General features: G+C 41.7%; 1 protein-coding gene across 1 annotated transcript in view; it reads left to right on the top strand.

Moving 5' to 3' along the window:
• SLC9A9 (solute carrier family 9 member A9) overlaps positions 1–22,550 on the top strand; it is a 251,213-nt gene that overhangs the window by 4,309 nt on the left and 224,354 nt on the right. The window contains exons 2-4 of the mRNA XM_035132511.3: positions 8,791–8,993; positions 15,515–15,592; positions 16,803–16,879. Coding sequence (XP_034988402.3) covers positions 8,791–8,993; positions 15,515–15,592; positions 16,803–16,879 — 358 coding nt within the window. The remainder of the gene's footprint in view (positions 1–8,790; positions 8,994–15,514; positions 15,593–16,802; positions 16,880–22,550) is intronic.

The raw sequence follows: 22,550 nt of genomic DNA, 5'->3' as shown, positions 1-22,550 counted from the left end.
AATATGCCTGCTTCAGAGCCACTGGCAGTTGCTGTAGGACAGGGGTCAGCAACCTTTTTCAGCCATGGGCCGGTCCACCATCCCTTAGACCATGTGGTGGGCCGGACTGTATGGGGTGGGGGGATGAATGAATTACTATGCCCCACAAATAACCCAGAGATGCATTTTAAATAAAAGGACACATTCTACTCATGTAAAAACACGCTGATTCCCGGACCGCCCATGGGGTGGATTGAGAAGGCAATTGGGCCACATCCAGCCCCCAGGCCTTAGGTTGCCTATCCTGCGGTAGAAGTACTGAATGTGGAGCTGAGTCTCATCTCTGGACCACGACAAGCTGCTCACCTTGCAACAATGCTAGGGCATCTTCTGGATCCAGCATACACACAAACACTGTACAACGTGATGATCACATGTGAAGTTCCATTGATTGGTGCTTCTTGTAGTTGCTGAAGAAAGGCTATCCATGATAGCTGGAAATTTCAGGCAACATGTGACAGTTGCATCAATCCTATTAAAAATATGCTTATGTGAATCTCCCCGTAGGGACTTCTAAGCTTAGTTCACAGCTTCCTAATTCTGTGTCTATCAAATAATATTCTGCCCACTCTAGCATCTCACTATCTAATATAAGAATGTAAGATGAAGCTGCTGCCTCAACCACATGGACGCAAATAAATATCATTGATTGCAAACTGGATATGTGCAAAACAGACCTATACGCAGCTTCTAATCATGTATAACAATGTGTGTGTGGTTTAAGTGCATGCAGAAGTTTGAAACAGGAAGGAAAGGATGCAGCCTTTCAAAGTTCACGTCTGTAACTCATCAACCACTAAAGCGAGCGTGAAAAAGGAGTTCGGCTCTTTGCTTCAAAGTGGAATGCTTGCACTCGGTCAAAGTCAAGATAGAGAAATGCATCTGCGGATCATTCACTCCCATCTAGTAGCTGGGCAGTAACTTATCTTTCTCTTTGGAACTAGGATAGTAGAGTTAAAACATCTGCTGTTCAGAAATGCAAATCTGCAAGCACATTGTTCACTGTCATCAGCTGCTAGGAATGTGTGGGTATTCTAATAATAATAATAATTAATAATAATAATAATAATAATTGTAGGGTATAGACTGCAAGGCAAAACCATTTCCTCTCCTCCTCCACCTTTCACAGAATTTCTTTCTCAAGTATTCTAAGTCAGACCTTCTGGATAGTTTGGAATAGATTAGGCCCTCTGCCATAAAGCTCAGAAAATACCAGGGCAAAGTGTTGCAGAGGCCCTGCGTCATGTCAGGGTTTCATCCAGTTCAGCTGGGTCTGGGCTGCAGGTGTTTTCTCGGTGCCAGTAACATATGTGAAGGAACAGTGAATCTCCTCGATGGAAATATACTAGCCATAATGGCTAGTAACTGCTGACAGCTTTACCCACCACAAATTTATCCAATCCTCTTTTAAAGCCATCCGAATTGGTAAGCATCACTGCCTACCATAGTTCCATAGTTTAATTATGGGCTGTGTGAAGAAGTTCTTGTTTGATCTGTCCAGAATCTTCCAACATTCAGCTTTGTTAGATGTCCAGGAGTTACAGTGTGATGACAGAGCAGGGAGAACCTTTCTCTATCCCCTCTCTGCATGCCATGCATGCATTCTATCATGTCACTTCCAACTTGCCTTTTCTCTAAACTTAAGTAGTTCCAAATGCTGCAAGCTTTCTTTACAGAGGAGTTATTCCATTCTCTTGATCATTCTGGTTGCCCCTTTCTGAACCTTTCCCAATTCCACAATATCATATTTGAGGCGAGCTGACCAGGATTGCGCAAAGTACTCCAAATGTGGTCAGTTTGTATAACAGCAGTTCTATTTTCAGTTCTTTTCCTAATGTTCCCTAGCATGACATTTGCCTTTTTCACAGCTGCCACACACTGGGTCAACATCTTGTGTTAAAAATAGGGCAGTGAACAATAATATCAAGGAACAAATGGCTATAGATCCATTTCAACTGTTCAGTCTTTTTCAAATAATAATAATTCATTATTTACACCCCACCCATCCCATTCAGTCCCAAGTCTTCGAAGAGGTTTTCTAAGCACTCTTCTTTTGGGTATATATATCCAAACATTTCCTCTTCTAACTCAGTGGCTGATGAGAAGTTTTTTCACTGAGCAGTTCTCTTTTTGTTGAAAGGCTGCAGTCTACAGACTAAACTGCGGGACGTGGGTGATGCTGTGGTCTAAACCACTGAGCCTCTTGAGCTTGCTAATCGGAAGGTCAGGAGTTCGAATCTGTGCAACTGGGCGAACTTCCGTTGCTCTGTCTTAGCTTCTGCCAACCTGGCAGTTCGAAAGCATATCAGTGCAAGTAGATAAATAGGTACCACACTCTGGCACTCATCACGGTGTCCCATTGCGCCAGAGGTTGTTTAGTCCTGCTGTCCACATGACCCAGAAAGCTGTCTGTGGACAAAATATGACTTCCTTGGCCTGAAAAGCAAGATGAGCGCCACACCCCATAGTCACCTATGACTGGATTTAATCGTCTCGGGGTCCTTTGCCTTTTACCTTTTACAGACTTAATTTTATTCCTGTCCTCCAACATTCAGAATTGATATAAAAGCTACAAACTTACCCAAGATACAGCCCGAATTTTGTTAACCCCGCCCCCCCGAAAACAAGACGAGTCATCCTTTCTTCCAAGAATAAGACAAGTATCAATACAACATTATGAATGAATACAGTATGTGAATAACCTGGCAAAAACTGTTCCTTCTCCTCCTAATCTGAAATCTGCTTTTACATTCAGGCTTCTGACTATACATTTAAGAACAGCTTACTTTATGAACAAGTTGGATTAAAAATGCTGGAAACCCGGAAGTAGGTGTTTTGGTTTGTGAACTTTACCTTGGAAACAGAACATGTTAAGCGTGTTCCATTTGTAAATTGAGTCCCTCACTGCTATGGGAAAGCACGCCTTGGTTTAAGAACGCTTTGGTTTAAGAACGGACTTCTGGAACGGATTAAGTTCGTAAACCAAGGTACCACTGTAATAATAATAATAATAATAATAATAATAATAATAATAATAATGGTAGTCAAGTCACTCAGGTGCTATCTTCCCATGCTTTTATCCCAGTGGCAATACAATGTAAGAATGCTTTCATGCTGCACATGGCAATTGTCAACTTTGTACTGCACCTTCATCCTGAACTACAAAGGTATAGTCAGATGCCAGGGCACCTCAACTCCAACTCCCAGTTTTCATGAGATTTCGGTGTCTCCGCTCATTCTTATCAATTTCATTAAGGGAGATTTCAGTGGAACCTGCAACAAAACGTTGCAATGTGGGGAGTGTTTCTCCTCAGGATAATCCTGTACCAAGAGAAACCCAATCCATGTCCCTGCTCTCCTGGTTTTACACTTCTCTACCTGCAACAGTGAGCATGCTATGCCCAGTCCACACTGGGCTGTTTTTGTGGTTCTCCCCCACCCCTGTTTCCCCCCTCTCTTCTAAAAATATTTTTTTTTGCACTTCTGCAAACCTTAAGGCTCCCCCAAGACCCTGAAAGCTCCCCCTGTGCATTTATATTGTTTTGGCTACGTGCTGATTGGCCTTCAAGGAACTGAATTTGCTATCAGTGTGATTCACAGTGACTGATTGTGTCTATGGCAGCCATTTTGTGCTGGCCTCCACAGCACTTTTATTAAAAAAATAAGTACTGGCATTTCATTTTTAAAAAATAAAAAAGCACTAGAGGGGTGGGCGTGTGTAGCATATGTAACAAATGCACAGAGGACAAGACTATTCATGGTATTTATATGTTACCTCCAAGGTCAGAGGCAGCATACTTCTGGATACCAGTTGCTAGAGATCGCTAGTGGGGGAGGATTATTGCCCTTATCTCCAACTTCTCAACTTTCCATAGGCATCTGGTTCACTACTGGGGAAAACAGTATGCTGGACCAGATAGGCCAGGGGTCAGAAAACATTTTTTAGTCATGGGCCAGTCCACCATCCCTCAGACCATGTGGTGGGCCGGACTATATGGGGTGGGGGGGATGAATGAATTCCTATGCCCCACAAATAACCCAGAGGTGCATTCTAAATAAAAGCACACATTCTACTCATGTAGAAACACCAGGCAGGCCCCACAAATAACCCAGAGATGTATTTTAAATAAAAGGACACATTCTACTACTCATGTAAAACCACACTGATTCCTGGACCATCCACGGGCGGATTGAGAAGGCGATTGGGCCGCATCCAGCCCACGGGCCTTAGGTTGCCCACCCCTGAGATAGGCCTTTGATCTGATCTTATGTTCACAAGAGAATGGATCATCTTCACAGTACAGCTTTGGCCTTATATCAATGCCGGTACTGCTTATTGCTGGCCCAGAATTTTTTCTTTCAGCTCCCATTCTATGACAATGCAAAAAAGATGAAGGCACATCCAGCATTTTGTGCCTTCAGTAGGCAAGAATTGCTTGAGGATATTTCTGCATTTAGTTATAGAACCGTGGCTTAATAGAAAATGCAAAAAATTAAGTTTGCAAACAAGATATTTGGGGTGCTTCAGCATCTCTTGCAACTAGATTATACATTAACCAATCAGTCTCATCCCAAAGAACATTCTTTTAATGTTGCTGACTGTTGCTTTAAAGTGTGATCTCTCTACTACAGAAGGGCACTGCAGGAAAAGTTGGCCAGGAAATGGCCTGTGCCTTGCATATTGAAGTAAGTGGTCTTCTCATAAGGTCTTCTTAGATCCATGGGGGAAGTTCTGCTTTGTCCCAGTTTTTCATTCAGAAGAAACTAGAAGGATACAGAATCTTGTCCTTGGTGTCCATAGATTGCACTTCCTAAAGAGACCAGATTTCCACACGCAGGAAGGGCTTCTCTGTTCTTCTTTTCTTTTGGTAGAGAGCATTCAAACATGTGATCTTCTGCTGCAGTTGGTATACAGACTCAGGAGGGTTGTGCAACATGAATTTTCTCAAGATGTAGATTGGCCCACAGTGTCTTTGATTTTGAAAGTCCTTTCATGTAAGCATGCTTAGATATTGTGGCTTAAGAGCCTGAAGTTTTGCCACCCTGATCAGTGGTGCCCTCTTCAGATGGTAATGTGTACTACAACACTTGTTTCAAAATGCGGTCTGCCAGTCCTACTCCATTTTGGGGTAATCTCCTCGTTTTGCTGCGTGGGGACTTGGTCAGTTGCAACCCAAGCTGATGGCATTGCTAACCTCAAACAAGTTTGGGGGTGGGTGGGGGAGGAGGTGTCAGGCTGTGATGATCTTTGAACTTGCATTAACTGTTCCTATAATATGCTCCTCTGAGTACTGCAAAAGGTCAAGAGCTCCATTAGTGACCTGACAATATTGATTAAGAACATCTGCTGTGCTTACTCGTCTCTCATCTATTGTCTCTGCTGCAGACCACTTTCAGTGTTAGTAAATGAACAAAGGCATTTAAGATCCGATTGGAACAGGTGCGTCCCACTCTCACTACAACTACAGAGCACTGTGTGCTCCCAGGAAGGAGCTACTAGGGATGTGATTGCATAATATGACAGTATCTTGCAGTAGTAGCCAACATGGTGCCCTAGACTCTCATCCTTGTTTGGATGGCTGTTGTGTTCCACAACTTCGGGAAAGTGCCCTGTTATTGGTGCCTGGTGTCCACAGGTCACCTGGACACAGTCTTCACAATGGTGAGACGGATTGTATTTCTATTGCAATTAACAGGGATGCATATAAGTGCCCACCCCAAAACTGCTGTTCCAGACATGGTAGATGACAGTAAATATAACACAAGTGAGAACACTGGTACAGGCTCTAAAAGATTCCCTTAGGGGATGTGTAGGCCACCTGTTTTATATAATTTGCAAAGCTCACTAAAATGTGAAGCCTACTGTTAGTGAATATCATCTGCTCCACAGCAGAGGCCATTTATGATATGATTCCCTGCTGGAACACAAAAGTAATTATGCTACTTTTAAGCTGCCAGTTAAACTGACTCTGTTATAGTGATTTCCCCAATCTTCTGCAATGATTGAGGCAAGCAAGCCTTTATCAGACATTTAAGTAAGTAGGTTTTTAAAGGCTAATTTACTCCAACGTTGCATTTTAAGGGCTCCCGTTTCCCTGCTTTTTATTTTACTTCCATGATGCTAAGAACACAGCTTCTTTAACAACTGAAAACTGATTCTCACCGCTTTTCATAAGTTCACATTGCACCAAGCCTTTCAGTAGACTTGGTCTGTTGCAAAACCTGAGAGGAGGGTAGGAGGGTAGGATGCTGATTCATCTGAAATGTTTTTAACAGACCAAATAATGACTCTTGCGATGTGAACTGTCCAGATGCAAGTTTCCTGTGTTTTCTGTGTTGGAGGAAGGAAGAGAGAAGTGAAAAGCTCCCAAGAATGTTTCTGCAAGGAGTTCAAAAGTCAGGAAGGAGCCCCCCCCCCCCCGGAAGCTGTGCCATTTTCAATTCTTTTTATACAGAGGATAGCTTTGCCTTTCCCTGAATTAAGTGTCTTTGAATGTGTGTGCAAACCCCTTTAATGAGGTATATCATGAAACAGGAAGTCCAAACAGGATTATAACTGGATCTGATGGCAATGTAAGCCTCCAGAAAGCAGAAGCAAGTTCTAGCAAACTGTAGCTTTCAGCTATGGCTGAAGAAGGCAAAATCAAAACGTTAAGGTATACTACACTTGGAAATACGTGCACAGAGATAAAATATGAATTTAAACAATATTTTGTGATAAGGTAAGGAATCAGATACAGTATAAATTGTCATGTGGATTTCTTTTTCCAAAATTGCACAGATCAATACGAAAGCAGAATGAAATAGATATATCTTCTTCTTCTTTGGCGATCACTCATAGCCGAGTAAGATTGTCTTCCATAAACACGATTTTAACAATGGGTCTGTAAGTGACTGTGGAGGCCAATTCTGGATCCACGCGTCCTTCCACAAGTGAGGACATTGGTTTCCAGGCGGGAGTTGATCACGGTGTGGATTTGCCAAGCGTGCCTTCCTCTTAGCATGGTTCTCCTTTATGAATGAACACATGAAAGGCACATGGATTGGAAACAAACTGATCCATCCATCATGTTGGGTCCTACTGAAATCTGCTAGTAGAGCAGAGAGGGGTGGTGTTTAGTTACACAGCACAGAACCCCAAATCCATCACACCCCAAACAGAGGATACTCGCTACATCATGAAATGGCCGAGCAAGCATATGTTCTCCATTTCTTTGCCAATCTTTTCCTATTCCATTTTTTAAATTAAATAATCATTATTAGAGTTTCATGTCCCAACTACATTGATTTGCAGTTCTTGCTAGAAATTCTGGTTATGCTACAATCTCTTCCTGACATGGGATTGGGGAGATGTGGCCACAGAGAACAGTGGAGAGAGTAGCCAAAAAGTGTTGCAGCTGTGATGAGGGACCTGCCTTAACCCCCAAACAAAAGGCAACAGTGTGATAGCAGTAAGGCTTGCATATGATTTCTTGTAAATGCTTGGTTTCATTTTTATGTAAGACTGCATATCCACACAGTACTATGAGCACTTTAGAAGCATTTATGTATGCATGGTTCTTTTTCACTTGACAGCTGACGGGCTTGTAAATGCAGAAATAAAGTACTGTACAACCTGGGGAAATTGCATCCTTCATTCAGATGCAGCAGTAATTCCAAAGCTCCAATGAGGAGTGCTTCTGTTCAGTCTTTAATAGGTGTATTATATCCCTCCAAAGATCTCTTGGAGAGCAGAGATTCAGAGGGAGAGGAGGAAAGAAAGTGCCCTGTTAAGGATTCTGGTAAGCTGCTGCTGATCAGACCAAGCTCTCCTGGTCTAGATGAACCAAGAGTCTGTCTTGATAAAAGCCATCTTTCTCCGAGAGCTATTGGCTCTGGTCTGGCCTTGCTTGTCTCAAACCTTACAATGCCATACCTATATAAGAGTAAAGATAGTGTTGCAGTTAGCAATGGGTGAGTGCAAGTATATCAATTCTGGTTTCTCTGAGTTTCTCATTTTTCCTATCTTAAACTCAGTTCTCCACATTTCCACGTCAGTTTTGTTTAAAGTCCTCGTGAATATTCACCAGAAAAAATTCTCTACATAATTTTGCAAATCGCTTTTCTTTAATAGAATGCCTTTCCCTATTATGTATCCCTTTGCACACCTTCCCTAGCATATGCCTTTTTGTACACGTTACTTGGCTGGAGAAATGCACTGGAAAATTTGGTGTTGTTTTGAAACATGCAAACTACATTTCAAAATTGCCTTTAAATGTGAACTGACTTGAATCACACACACACATACACCCATCCCTACCTGCAGAACGTGAATGGGAAAGTGTGCCCTCTATTGCTTCTCCTGTTGCTGGAAAAGTTCATCTGTAGTGGACATAATCCTCCTCACCTGTCAATAGTGGGAGGCATCAGAACCAAAAGTGGGCAGGGCCACTCCTCTCTTCCTCTCTCTCTTCCTCTCCCTCCCTCCCTCTCTCTCCACACCCACACATTGAGATGAAGGGGAAGGGAGAGATCACTCTTGCCAGATGTCCAATCTGATCACTTGTAAGGGGTTTTTGGATTTTGGTAGAGGACACACTCTAGGGCTGCAAGCTGTCCACTCCTTGTCTAAAACAATTATGATGCTTCTAATCAGAGCGTTTGCCCACAATAAAAATGCTTGTTTACTTTTCTCCACTTAACAAGTAAATCAGATTTAGATTGATCCTTAAACTGAAGGTTCTCCATCTTTCTTCTTCTCTTTATCGTTAGGTCTCACCATGGGATTAATTTTACGGTATGCTACAGCACCATCTGATTTTGAAAGTGGAGCCGTCTATGACTGCGAGAAGCTCAAGGCAGGCTTGCCCACGCTGCTTGTCAATGTAACAAATCAAGTGTATGAATATCAGTACAAAAGAGAAATCAGCCAGCATAATGTCAATGCACACCAAGGCAACATGATGCTACAGAAGGTAATGTGATTGTCTTCTATTTAGTAAATGAGGTTACATTATCATTTCTGATTGACCCTAGAATTGATGAGGAAAGAATCCACAGTGACTTAAATGTGGCATAAAGAACTTGTTTCTAATCTTAATTTCCCATTCAAGTGCAATCAGAAAATAGATGAATAACAAATAAAACAATCTTTCTACTCAAAAATAATGAGCTTCTTTCTTCTCAAAAGGATCTATCTCAGCCTTGCTGCTTTCACAATTTGAAGGCTTTCAAACATGACAAAATTCTACACAGAAATAAATTCCATTGCAAGAATAAAAAAGATGGAATTTCAATGAAAATAGGCATTGCATGAATGACAGAACGTATGTCTTTTTGCTGTGTATGTTTGTAGTGTGCCCATCACAGCTTTCTATTCTATGCACATAAAAAAAAATCATGTCTTTGCATACATCTATGACTCACGGGTTGCTAACTCTTTTGTACATGGATAAATTTTCCATGCAGGAATATCATCATACTTTTGATCTATTCCTGAATCTATAGTTCACATGTGAGATTGATCAAATGCATTCAACTTGTTCCCAATCGAACAAGACATTTACACTACAGTTGCCACTGAAAGTTTCCTTAAAGAGGAATCCAGAATGTAATCTTCCCTACAAAGAAGGCCAACCTGGGATGCTTGGATAAGCTATGAGTGGCCAACTTGTGGTTCTCCAGATGCTGGACTTCCTTTCAGCCCCAGTCAGGTTGGTTAATCTTCAGGGATGATGGGAATTGTAGCTCACCAACATCTGGAAGTCCACAAGTTCCCAAGCCAAGGATAAATTACAGTTAGATCTACTCACAGTTTGGATTAAATGGCAAAACTATAGGTAATTTTAAAATAAGTGGATGTTCCTGTTCTCCTCTCTGTGGCTGGACCAGAAGAGAGGGGAACAAGCTACTGCAAAGTGTCTGCTTACAATATCCGAGGCTACCCTTCCTGAATCCCTTCTAGGGGACATGATTTTCACCATTTGACAGCTTCACGAAAAATGCAGAGAGCAAAACCAACCCCTGTGTATGTCATTTATTGACCTGACTCAGGCCTTCAACACTGTAAATTGCAATGCCCTGTGGACTGTCCTTCTGAAAATTGGCTGCCCAGATAAATTTGTGAACATCCTTTGGTGTATAAACACCAACAATTGGGAAACACTGGCCTGCAAGCACTCCAGTTGGAGAACAGCTTTTACTAAAGGTGTCATGGGCTTTGAAGACGCTTGAACTCAGGACGAAAGGGAGAAATGTGCTAAGAGGAAGGCACATTTGGCAAACCCTCACCAGGGTCAACCTCTGCCTGGAAACCTATGTCCCCACTGTGGAAGGACATGTAGATTCAGAATTGGCCTCCACAGTCACTCACAAACTCACTGTTAAGATTGTGTTCATGGCAATCTTACTCGAAGAAGAAGAAGAAGAAGAAGAAGAAGAAGAAGAAGAAGAAGAAGAAGAAGAAGATAATATTTGGTGATGGCCACCAACTTAGCTTTAAAAGCTGTTTATGATCCATGAAGTTTATCAATAGCTACTAATCAATGTCTATAAATTACCTCCGGTATCAGAGGCACTGGGGAATGTAAGCCAAAGACTGGTATTGCCTTCATTTCTGTTTTGTGGCTTCTCATTCATGTCAGTTTAGCCACTGTGGAATCTGGATGCTGGACCAGAAGGGCCTTTGGTTTGATCCATCGGGCTTATTTTTCTGTTCTTTCTTCCCTTTATCATCCTTAACAAGTTAGTGGCAGGAGAGACAAATTGTAAAAATCAGGCTATCATATAATTGCTGTGGTTGGTTTGTGCAGTTCAAAGTTTCCCACATTTGTCTTTTCTGAAATTAGTCTTCACTGTGCAGTATTTATGGATCTGAATATGCAATGTGACGGAATCATTTTGAATAACAACTATGCAATTAATCCACCTCCCCAAGATGTAGAGGAGAAAGGTGCATAAAATCTATTAGTTAATGTGGCATTTGTGACTGTCAGTATAGAAGACTAAGTGATAAAAGTTCTTGTTCCAACTTTCTCCCCATAAAGTTGTCAGCGCAGCGAAATTTAGCACTTGCTGTTATTGGCTAGCCAGTTCGCATTAGTTTAATAATTCAGAGTAAGCAGAATGGTAAAAATAAAATAAAATGCTGAGCTCTCATTTCCTGTTTATCAAGTTGAGCTATCAGTTGGACAAAGAGGGAGGGAGGGAGGGAGGGAGGAAGTCATTTTGCAGTCAGGCTGTATTGTTACAGAGCTAAATAATTCATCCAGGATCATAACCCCATAAAAGAAAGGCACTTTATCGGCACAAAGGAGCTGCAGACCATTTTTCTAATGACATGCTCTCACTTTTAAAGATATTAATCCAGTGTATTGTGCTGAAGATACAGGGAAATTCAATGTCTAACAAAAATAGCATTTGCTATTCACCCGGTTACTGTTTTAAGCAGGTTTCTACTTTATAGTGCCTACTAAAGCTATGCATAAAATGAATACTGCCGGCAAAATAATGCAGAGTTCAGTGATAAGTGTATGTATAAGTGTATGTTATTGCACTAACAAAATTCTGTCTCTGCTCATTCTGACATCACATTTACAATTTGTCTCACAGATTGCATCAATTAGAGCCAAACACACAGTAACATAGCCCCAAAACTATATGGAGGCATGATGATGCTTTGTGGGTGTCTGTGATGGGAACCAAGTAAAATTACTTGCACCTAAAATAAGAATGTAACCAATCTTGCAACCAATGGTCAAAGTCTTTTGGTAATTATGTGATAATTTTTGGTAATAAAGTCTATGGGGACCACTGCAGGAAAAGAGGGGTAAACTTTTCTAAAGCCCCAGAGTAACATTGCCTGGTTTCTTTCCAGCATATAGGGAATTGTGTACAGTGGTGCCTCGACTTACAAATTTAATCCATTCCAAAGGCACCTTCATAGGCTGAAAAATTCGTAAGTCGAAAAGTGCCATTGGAAACGTGATTTCCCATAGGAATGCATTGGAAACGGAAAAATTCGTAAGTCGAAGCAACCCTATCTAAAAATTCGTAAGTCGAAAAATCCCTATCTAAAACTGCCGCGGTTTCCTTTCGGATGTCAAGACATTCGTAAATGCATAGCCATTTGCCCCATTCGTAAGTTGAAAAATTCAGTTGTCGAGTCGTTCGTAAGTCGAGGTACCACTGTATATGTGAAATAAAGATTAGGCAATGAAAACTATCTGGGTAATCCCAATAGCCATGCAATAGCTTGGTTATCTGCTTTCAAGTGGCTGTCTAATTATGGTAACTGGGTTTCCCCATCACAAGAATTCACCTGGTTGCGTTCCTATCATCTTGTACCAGGAACTCAACATACCATCTCCCATCCACCTCCTCTCTGTGGAACACTGTAAACCAAGCGTTGTATTCAACATGAACTTTCCCCCATACACCACCTAAAAAGGTGTTACAGGGGTTCTCCAGCCCTCTTGAAACAGGTTGGGGGAGGGTGTGGGGCACATGTGGGGGAAGAGAACTATTTCCATCCTTGCTTTTCTGTTTTAAAAAAACGCATGAAGTGGCTTCCAGTAGTTAAAACTAACATGACACTGGAAGAGGGAATGCACAGTTACATGATTATAGAGATGATGTGGGGTGGGGGACAGTGTCTGAGAAGGCTATCTAGATGTCAAGGCATAACAACAAACTGCAAGAGTTATTGCTTCATTGTTACCCGGCAGAAGACTAATAAGCTGACGTTCCTCAGGGGCAGTGAGACTGTCACCGGGATATTTCTTCCATTGCCATGGTGCTACTTCCTGTGCTCTCGGTCCTGATGGGAATATTTTATTTATTCATTTAAAGCATTTGTGCACAACTCATCAGCCAAAAGGACTCCCGCAGAGGCTTACATAAGCGTAATAACAAACAAGACAATCCCTGAATTCAGATTTAAGAAATAGAATCAATAACAAACCACTGGATTACACAATTTCAAGTTCACATCCAGCCTTACACTTTATTTTTAGGTGGCTATATTGAACCTGATCTGTTCATAGAAATTCCCTAGCTGATTAGTAAAATTATAAATATACATCCCTCTAAGGAAAATAATTATTACACACATGCGCGCGCACAGACACACACATTCTTTATACAGCTTTAAAACGTTAAATGTGTTATCAATTTAAAAAATAGCATATTATAGTATATCTCTCACAGTGTAGCATATTTTCTACAAATCGTGTCCTCCCTCAAAGAGGGCACGTGTTGCAGTGAGACCTGGCAACCAAACCCTGTGTTGTGGGTGGGTACGATTGGATAGCCTCAACACCTGATTGGTAGGTCCCTCGATGCGGGGCTCAATCAGGCCAATGGGATGCTGTCTAAATGGATTGAGGGGCCCTTGACCACGTGAGCATCTCCTGGGTATCCAGACGAGGAATGGCTCGGGAGGGGCTTCTCCCAAGAGGTGCGGGCGAAGGTATCTGCGGAGGCACGCCTGCGGTGGTGGTGGTGCAGCTGAGCACAATTGCTGGAAGCCCCCGGTTGAGCTCGCGGTCCCGCTTGTAGAAGGAATTTGAAGAGTTGAAGGCAGCTCTTCATGGACTCAAAATTTGGTCACTGATTGCAGTGACGTGTGGCGAGGAAGCCAATGCCCAGCTGCCACTGAGAGGGCCCATATGAGTGCCCAGAGCGCGGTGGCCAAAAAGGTTCTGGCCTTGGGCAGGGACGGTGAGCCATCACCCAGGCATTACCTTCCGTGGTGCGTCCCTTTACAGGTTTGAGGGGGTTCATCTGTCTGTGTTTGGGAATGATTGATGGCGGACCTCTGTGTCAGCGGGGTAAAGGGATTGGTTACAGGTTTGAGTGGTTAGCGGAGAGCGCGGGTGCTCTCGTGGCGGATAGGCTCTGGTTCAGGTGATAGGGATGGGGGGAGCGCTCTCACCATCCCTATGTGAAGAGTATTCTGATAAAGGAATCCAGGGACTCTATGGTTTGGTCAACCGCTGTGAGGGGGTTGTGCCCGTGCCTGAGTCCAGAGGGACATCTGGGTGGTGGACATAGCATGTCCCTGGCTTTCCGCCTATCCAGGTGTTCACCCTTGGCTGACCTATGCTGGTGTCCTGGATCAGCGCTACCTGCAAGGGTGCAGGGAGCTAGTTGAACCAGAGCCTATGCAACCACTCACTTGCTGTAATCAATAAAGTTGAGGCCTAAATTGTGCCAAAAACCAAACCTTAAATTTGAGTCTTGTCTGAATTTATTTAAGGGGAAGGTTTAAAGGTCTTAACACGCAATAGCATATGTACAAAACATATCAAGATGGATGTGGTTTTGGGTTTTTTTCTCTACTTGTAATGCTTTCTTTTTTTTCTTTTTTAATTAAAGAAAGAAATATTCATTTTAAAGATAATTTACCCGGTTCATTCTTCAAATAAAATGGCTCGAAAATAATAGCCCACCACTCATGCTCAAGGAAGACTACTTTGTGCTGTTGAATAAGCTTTCAAATTTGCAGATCTCCAGCCAGAATGAACTGGAGAGGGTTTCAAATCTATGCAGAATTATGATGATGTTGTTAGTTTGTCCCTTTTTTTCTGCTGCTATTCTGAGGGGCCCACAGCAGGCCCACTTTTGACCAACAGCATTCTCAGGTGCTGACACAGGCGCCACATGGTGGAAGCTGTTGGATTCATAAACAGCGGCCATTGCATGCCAAACTGAAGCTCTCCCACAAACTCACATTTTAAGGTTGCATGCAAACAGATTCTGTAACACTGAAGTCCACTGCACATGAATGGGGTAGCAGGATTTGCCACAGAACAGAATCTGAAGCGAGACGTTTGTATCAGGATATGTCTCTAGGTCAGGTTTGGGAAGAAGGCAGGTTTGCTCTCCCTACCGCTACCATGTGACATTCATCTAGTACAGGCATCCCCAAACTTCGGCCCTCCAGATGTTTTGGACTACAATCCCCATCTTCCCCGACCACTGGTCCTGTTAGCTAGGGATCATGGGAGTTGTAGGCCAAAACATCTGGAGGGCCGCAGTTTGGGGATGTCTGATCTAGTAGCTGATTCAAAGCATGATTGGTCATAGCATTCCCATTGCTGCTATTTTATCCTCCTGGGTTTTACCCAGTTATTTCTTCATTATAGCCCTTGGGTTATATTCAGCTCATCGTTGAAATCAATATGCTATTTATGACTAACTCAGGTCCACTGACTTCGGTGAATCTACTCTGAGTATGTTTTCATTGGAGATCCAATAATTATTATTTGAATGTTTGTCCTGATTTTTGATGAGTGTAATTTGACCGCATAAACATAAAACAAAGGTTCATTCACCCGCTCACCTCCCAATGGGATGTCTTTTATAATCGGCCAATAGTGCCCTTCTGTATCCTCTCCATACAACTTTATGCAATAAAGTTCTGCAATATTATTTGCTTTTCTTAAAAGACATAATCCTTAATAGATGTTTTATGTTCCTTTGTCCTTTCTGGCAGATGACCTTTGATCCTTCAATCTTCTTCAATGTTTTATTACCTCCCATTATATTCCACGCAGGCTACAGTTTAAAGAAAGTAAGTCATATTTATTTATTTGAACTTCAGTAGGAGGTCTAATGCTGTTGTTGATCTAAATGACCAACCCATAAGATTTGTAAAAATTAGGAAGTGCTTCAGATTGACACTACACCACAGAGAAATCAAAGAAAGGAGTGAGGAAAATGTCCCCAATTTCAAGCCTTCATTTTGATTCCTATGTTTTGATTCCTATAATTCAACCCAATTAAATTAAATTTAATAATGTATAATCCCTGTATTTTGACTGCCTGTTCAGATTTTTTCCCCCATTTCCTTGTGTAAAATAAATTAGGCAACTTGAGTTTGGGATGTCAACTTTTTCTGTGAACTTTCTTTTAGCCCCCTAAAGCTCCATTTCCAGACCTGTGATGTAGGAAAGCAGCCGAGCTCCACCCTTGAACCATCAAATATTCATTAGGCTCTGACTCTGCCTTCTGACCCAATTCTGGCTAAGCCGACTGACTAGATATTTTTAAAACCACAACGTGGCAACTCTAGTTACTTTCAGGGCATTGTCTTTCCCAATAAGACCACTCAGGCTTTGTATCCCATCATGCCTAGATGGTAGGTTTTAGGACATAGTCAAGACTCTTTTACTAGTTTACAGACAGGCTTTAAATTGCAAATAACACATTGCAGTGGAACCTCGGAGGCTGAACATTTGTAAACTTAAACTTGATTTGGCCCCCAAAAGATCAAAAACTGGGAGTGATTGTTCCGGTTTTCAAATGATTTTTGGAAGCCGAATGTCTGGTGTGGCTTCCACAGCTTCTGATTGGTTGCAGTACGCTCCTGTAGCCAATCAAAAGTTGCGCCTTGGAAGTCAAATGTTTTGGAAGTTGAATAGACTTCTGGAATAGATTCCGTTCGACTTCCAAGGTACGGCTGTACTGTACAACAAAGGAGTGAAATTTAAGATATTTACTGGAACATGATAAATTGTAATGCAACTCAAATGCCAACATGCTTTTAAAATATTGTTGAACTAGTTCACTGGCTAGGACTTAATTGTAGAAGAAAAGAATTCTGATCTCACTTGCCTGAGGCTTTACAAATGTAAGAATTCATGCTATTAACATGTACAAATGATTTAGAGCTAAAATATAAAAGGAAGCTTGAGAAAAGAATTTTTGGTGTTAGATTTCTGGAACTGTTGGACAAGCAGTATATATTTCTTACTTTTTAATCCTTTTTTTTCCACACACAGAGACATTTTTTCCGCAACTTAGGATCCGTCTTAGCATATGCCTTTGTGGGGACTGCCATCTCTTGCATTGTTATAGGGTAAGTGAGCTATATTTATCCTTTAAAAAATAAGTCTTGGAATTGATGTTTGCTTTCTGCTGACAAGACACATGTGTGTTGCTGATGTCAAATTCCTACGCAAACATGTGCTGAATACTGAGGAATTCTGTACCGCGGTATCAATTCTTGATCCTAAGTGCAAAACTAATTGTAGTGGGAAACTACATGGATATCTATAGTTTTCATTTCAAAGTTCAGTGTTCCCTATGATCAGTTCTTCAGTTCCCTTTTAAACATGCACATTTCACCCACAAGCACACTGCTTCATGGGTATTGTAGTTAGAACACTGCATAAACCGTGGCTCTCTCAAATATATACGTTCTGAGAACATAAGAAAAGCCTAGATTTTACTTTCTAGTAGTCCAACATTCCATATCCAAAGGTTAGGTGCTGAAACATTAAGGCCTGATTCACAACATAGCATGGCATGGAGCTCCTAATAAGTTTTTATCTGCTGTAAACCCTCACCAGAGAGTGGAGCGATCAGTTGGATATACAAGAGCTGGGGCGATCTTTCGGGTATCTTGGTCCGAAGCTCTGTGAGGCTTTATACACCAAAACCAGCACCTTGAACTTAGCCTGGTAGCCAATTGGTAGCTAGTGTCAGTTGTGAATCCCAAGGTTTGTATTTCTGAAGAGGTGAAGGTTTCCACAGCATCACTAATCATAGTTTATCATCAGCTTGGTAATTTACCGCTTGAGCCTCCAGGAAGGCTTTCCTCAACTCTGGTACTGAACAATGAATCAAGGTTCAAAAACAAGCTTCAGACTTTGTCCTCCCAGTAGATTCTGAAACCCTGTCCCCACATGATTTGACAGCATTTCAAATATGATGAGACTGGAGCAACATCCTGTAAGATTTCATATTAGAGTTATGAACTCAGTTCTATCTCCTTGGAACTGTTTGTGGTCATTGTCCTCCCCCCCCCCATATTGCACTTTGAGGAAGGACCGCAATAGGTTATGAGAGCTCTTGAACCATAAAACTCTTTAATGGGGCACTGAAGCCTCTCCCTATGGCACAGGATTTATGGCAGCGCTTTAGATTTCATAAGAGTTCCCAAATTTACAAGGAATCAGAGTTCTAAACTTCCAAAGAGCACTTTGAACTTACACAACCAATTAAATTTTAAGCTTCAGCCATCTCTCCCTGTTATATCATTCCTTAAGCAGAGGTGATTTTGCAGAATCAAAATATATGCCCCCTTTTCACATCGTTGTATGGTATGGCTGAACTTTCACATCTAAGGTTGCAATTCTGTCCATATTTACCTTGAAATAAGGGTCAAACTGCACATTATTATTACACTAAATGCATTGTCGGGAAGCACGCCAGGGTTTTTCCTTCCTTTTATTAGAGGCATGGGTGATTTGAAATGGAAATTACCATCACCACAATTAGGCTTAGAGGGGAATGTTCCTATTGGTATCACTGGGAGCCCCGCCCCCCAGGTATATTATGAAGTGAGAGGTTATCTTCATAGGGATCACAGCTAGGCAGGGAAAAGATAGGGATGGAAAAGTAACATATTTGAACTGAAACACAGCCCTTGAAATTTGCACTTCTCTGAATTTTGCAATGCAGTTCTTCAGCCAAGTAACATGCAGAAAAATGCATAGAGTAGGGTAAAGTTTGCGTAAATATACATATATTAGTGAAGCTAATACACAAAGTTTTGTTGTATTGGGGAAAGTAGCTTTGCAAAAAGGTGTATATTAGGGGGGAAATGCATTTAAACGCTGGTGGTTTTTTATGGGAATTAAAATTAATAATAACAATTTGAAGTGGGGAGCTGAATTTAAGATTTGAAGAATTGTTGTTGTTTAGTCGTTTAGTCATGTCCGACTCTTCGTGACCCCATGGACCAGAGCATGCCAGGCACTCCTGTCTTCCACTGCCTCCCGCAGTTTGGTCAAACTCATGTTCGTAGCTTCAAGAACACTGTCCAACCATCTCGTCCTCTGTCGTCCCCTTCTCCTTGTGCCCTCCATCTTTCCCAACATCAGGGTCTTTTCCAGGGAGTCTTCTCTTCTCATAAGGTGGCCAAAGTATTGGAGCCTCAGCTTCATGATCTGTCCTTCCAGTGAGCACTCAGGGCTGATTTCCTTAAGAATGGATAGGTTTGATCTTCTTGCAGTCCATGGGACTCTCAAGAGTCTCCTCCAGCACCATAATTCAAAAGCATCAATTCTTCGGCAATCAGCCTTCTTTATGGTCCAGCTCTCACTTCCATACATCACTGTATGGATTCATTGAACTGGAATCATTGTACTGTATACATCATTGATGAATCATTGATGAATTAGAAACTGAAATGGACAGTCATTCACCCCAATCCCAATGCAAGCTGAGAGCTCCCATTAAAGAAACAAAAACCATTTTTTTCGCTGCATAATTAAAGAAATGCCTAGTTTGGCTTTGACTTTGGTTCAAAGTCCTGTTGAACCCAATGAGGCTTACTTCTGAATAGATGTGCATTGGATTGCTTTGCAGATGTCACATTGGCATTGTTAAAGCAGCAATGTCAATTAGGTTGCACTTTAAAGTTAGAAACTCATTAGAATGTCTTTCACAAAGGCAATTTAGGGAAAACCTAGCTTAAAACGTTTTCTGTTTGTACTATCATTCCAGTCCTAACAGGGTAGGGAGTGTCTCCAAATGGTTGCTGTTTTCAGGAGCGACTCAACTACATACCTGAAATTTAGGTTTAAAGTCTAGGCTTTGCCTGTTGCCCCTGAGGTTTGAGGTAACATTAGTACCAAAGTCTTGAGTAGCACTACTGCTGTTTTTGCTACTCTTTCCTCCCCCATCCCAGCTCTCTTTTAATTCACAGGAGGGAGCTGGCAACATAACAACCAACAATTAACAGTGTATGGGAAAGAGAAAAGTTCTTAAAGCTTTGTTAACAAAAACAATGCCTAGATCTTTCCACATTTGAACCATTTTATGTTCCCGTCTCTCTGCTTTTTCTGCTCTTTTGGAGGCGGTAGCTGTCTTGTGTCAGGCCACACCCCTGGTGGCAGCCATTTTGTGACTGGTGCCCTCGACACTTTCTCAAAATTCCAAATGTGCTGCCGGACCACAAAAGTTCGTAGCCACTGGTTTATACAAAATCAGTTTAAGTTCCAACAAGTGTTATGAGAGGCGGAAATAATTACCAGCTATCAAAGCAAGTATTGAGAAGAGGATCTTTGTTTAACCATCCATACCACCCACCCCAACTCAGTTCTCCCTTCTCCAAATTTCTGGCCCAAGATTAACAAGGCATAGAAAGACATTATGTGGATTTAGGGTTTTTTAATTTTTGGTTTTGCTTAATCTCCCCCATGCAGCAAATCCAGGAACACGTTTGTGCACTCCAAAATGAAATATGGTTTGAATTCATATATTCACATTCTCTAGGCTAGCAGTTTACTTGGCATTGGTAAAAATGCCACAAATCTGAAGCAGAGTGCTTTGTGAAGTGTTCTACTGTAACATCAGATTGACTAAAAATTAGGTGTCATTCAATTCTGCCTTATTCTGAACATTTCTTGACTTTGGATGGATGTTCCCTTGAGAAATTTGAGCAACTGATTTTAAGGATCGCACAATATATATATTTATTTAAAAATGAAAAGATGTAACTCCAGAAACCAAGAATATTACTGGGTCAATATCTTGGTAAGGAAAGGATAGCAGGGGGGAATTACTTCTTAGAAACAAAACTAAGATGACTCTTTATATGTCTAGCAGCCTTTACTCTCTAGCAACCGGGCTTCCCACCCCCACCCCCAGGTTTAGGAAAAGAAGCCCAACAATAATGGGAACTGCAAGTGAGAGAAGATTTAACCAGCCAAGGAAGGGTTATCCAGCAGAGAAAAGAGGGTGGTATTCAGACATACGTTCGCTCCAACTGTTTTCATTTCATGCATTGAAGTGTGCATGCACATAAAGAGTGGCAATATGTCTGATGAGGTCTGCTCACGACATGATGGTATTTTGATACAAAAGCCACAATTCCAGAATGGAACAGGTAATGTACGCAATCCATTATAACCAGGAAAATGAATGCAAGAAACCCCACGTCAGAATGGACCCTATGACTCCTTCGTCTTCTGCATGACGGCTCCTCGGATATATGAAGACCACAAGCATGTCTTCTGTTCTCCAGTCTAAACATACCATTCCTCATAATACTTGGTTTCTGGTTTCTGTAGTGCAGGCTATATACATGGCACTTTACAAAAGAATTAGCTGTTAGGTGTAGGGCCAGTGCTATAGGATTTAGCTTGGAGTGTGCTAGAGGAGAGCTCAGCTGAGCAGGCGTATTGCACACTGTAACGTTCTGTTGCAAATTTCAGTTGTCATTCCAATTGGGCTTCTTTACAGTAACAAAAATGGGGGGGCAAACACAGATATGGGTACTTGGGCCTCCAGAAGCCCATAGCAGCGCAAATATACTGTGATGTTCTGCTATCAAAGAGACAAGGCACTGACATAGTTATGGCTCTGTCAGAGTCAATAAAGGAACATTGCTTCTAACATAGCTCTAAAAGTTTGCTGCCAGTTTAATGAGATTTTCTTGGAAGGAATTTTCCAGTGTGGATTCCCAGAAGGTTTGTTCATCCTTCAGCATACTTTTTATATTTCTGCTTTTGGGGGGGGGAGGGGGGAGAGCAAGGAGAAACAAGTTTACACCTGATTCCAGCAGGTTTCCTGCTTTCATTCTTCATTTAAGATTCAGCCCATGCTCAATGATTTCAGCATGCTTTCATGCTTGCACTGCTTAGTATGCACACTGCTAGGCAGCCAGCATTTGACTTTCCAAAGCAGATCAGTTGTTTTATAACTGCTGGACAGCTGCACGCATGTAGCGTACATGGACTTGTGGGGTTGGGGAGTTATCTTCTAATCTCATTTTGGCCCTAGCTCATAAAATTGTGAAATCCAAGGATATTGGGCTTCAGTAGCAAGCATTTCATAAGGCCACATTTTGCATGTGGTACAGCTTGGGAAACAACCCTCCGTTGCTGCGTATGAAAGGTTTTTTTGTTTTTGTTTTTGCTTGATCTGCTCACAGAGATTCTTTGTATGCTTCTTTTGTATGTTTGGAACTTCTTCTACACTGTGATCTTTGCCAATAATAATAATAATAATAATAATAATAATAATAATAAAAGCCTGATCCAGCAAAAACTCAACTTGCATGCTGAATGCTGACTAAATAAGGCCATATCCACACATACCTTTCTTTTGTGCTTTCCAAGCATGGCCTGCATTTTAAAGTTCTGTGTTCAAAAGCTCCCTCTCTATCTCCCCCTCTTTTTTTTTGCTCTGGAGCATTCCCCATGAAAACCCACTTTTTCCCGCCGAGACAGAGCAAACAGCAATCTGCAAAAAAACTGAACTATAATTTGGTGCACTGCAAGTTTATATTGCTTTGGGACAAGGCTTTTGGATTGTGCCATAGCAATATAGCAGGGTGTATCTGCCTTAAAACTTTACCCATTCCATGAAGCCTTTGGCACAACAGCCCTTATTCCCATGTCCTCCTATAAGTCTACCTCCATCTGAGTCTAAGCATGTGCAGCTGAAGCTTTCACAGGTTGCTTCTCTGTTTACCCTTCCGTCGCCTTCCTCTGTCATATTTTAGATTATAAACTCCT

This window comes from Zootoca vivipara, chromosome 5, assembly GCF_965207765.1.
Source record: "Zootoca vivipara chromosome 5, rZooViv2.hap1.1, whole genome shotgun sequence".
Taxonomy (NCBI): domain Eukaryota; kingdom Metazoa; phylum Chordata; class Lepidosauria; order Squamata; family Lacertidae; genus Zootoca; species Zootoca vivipara.
The sequence above is the reverse complement of the archived record's forward strand: the minus strand, read 5'-3'. Positions and strand labels throughout refer to the sequence as shown.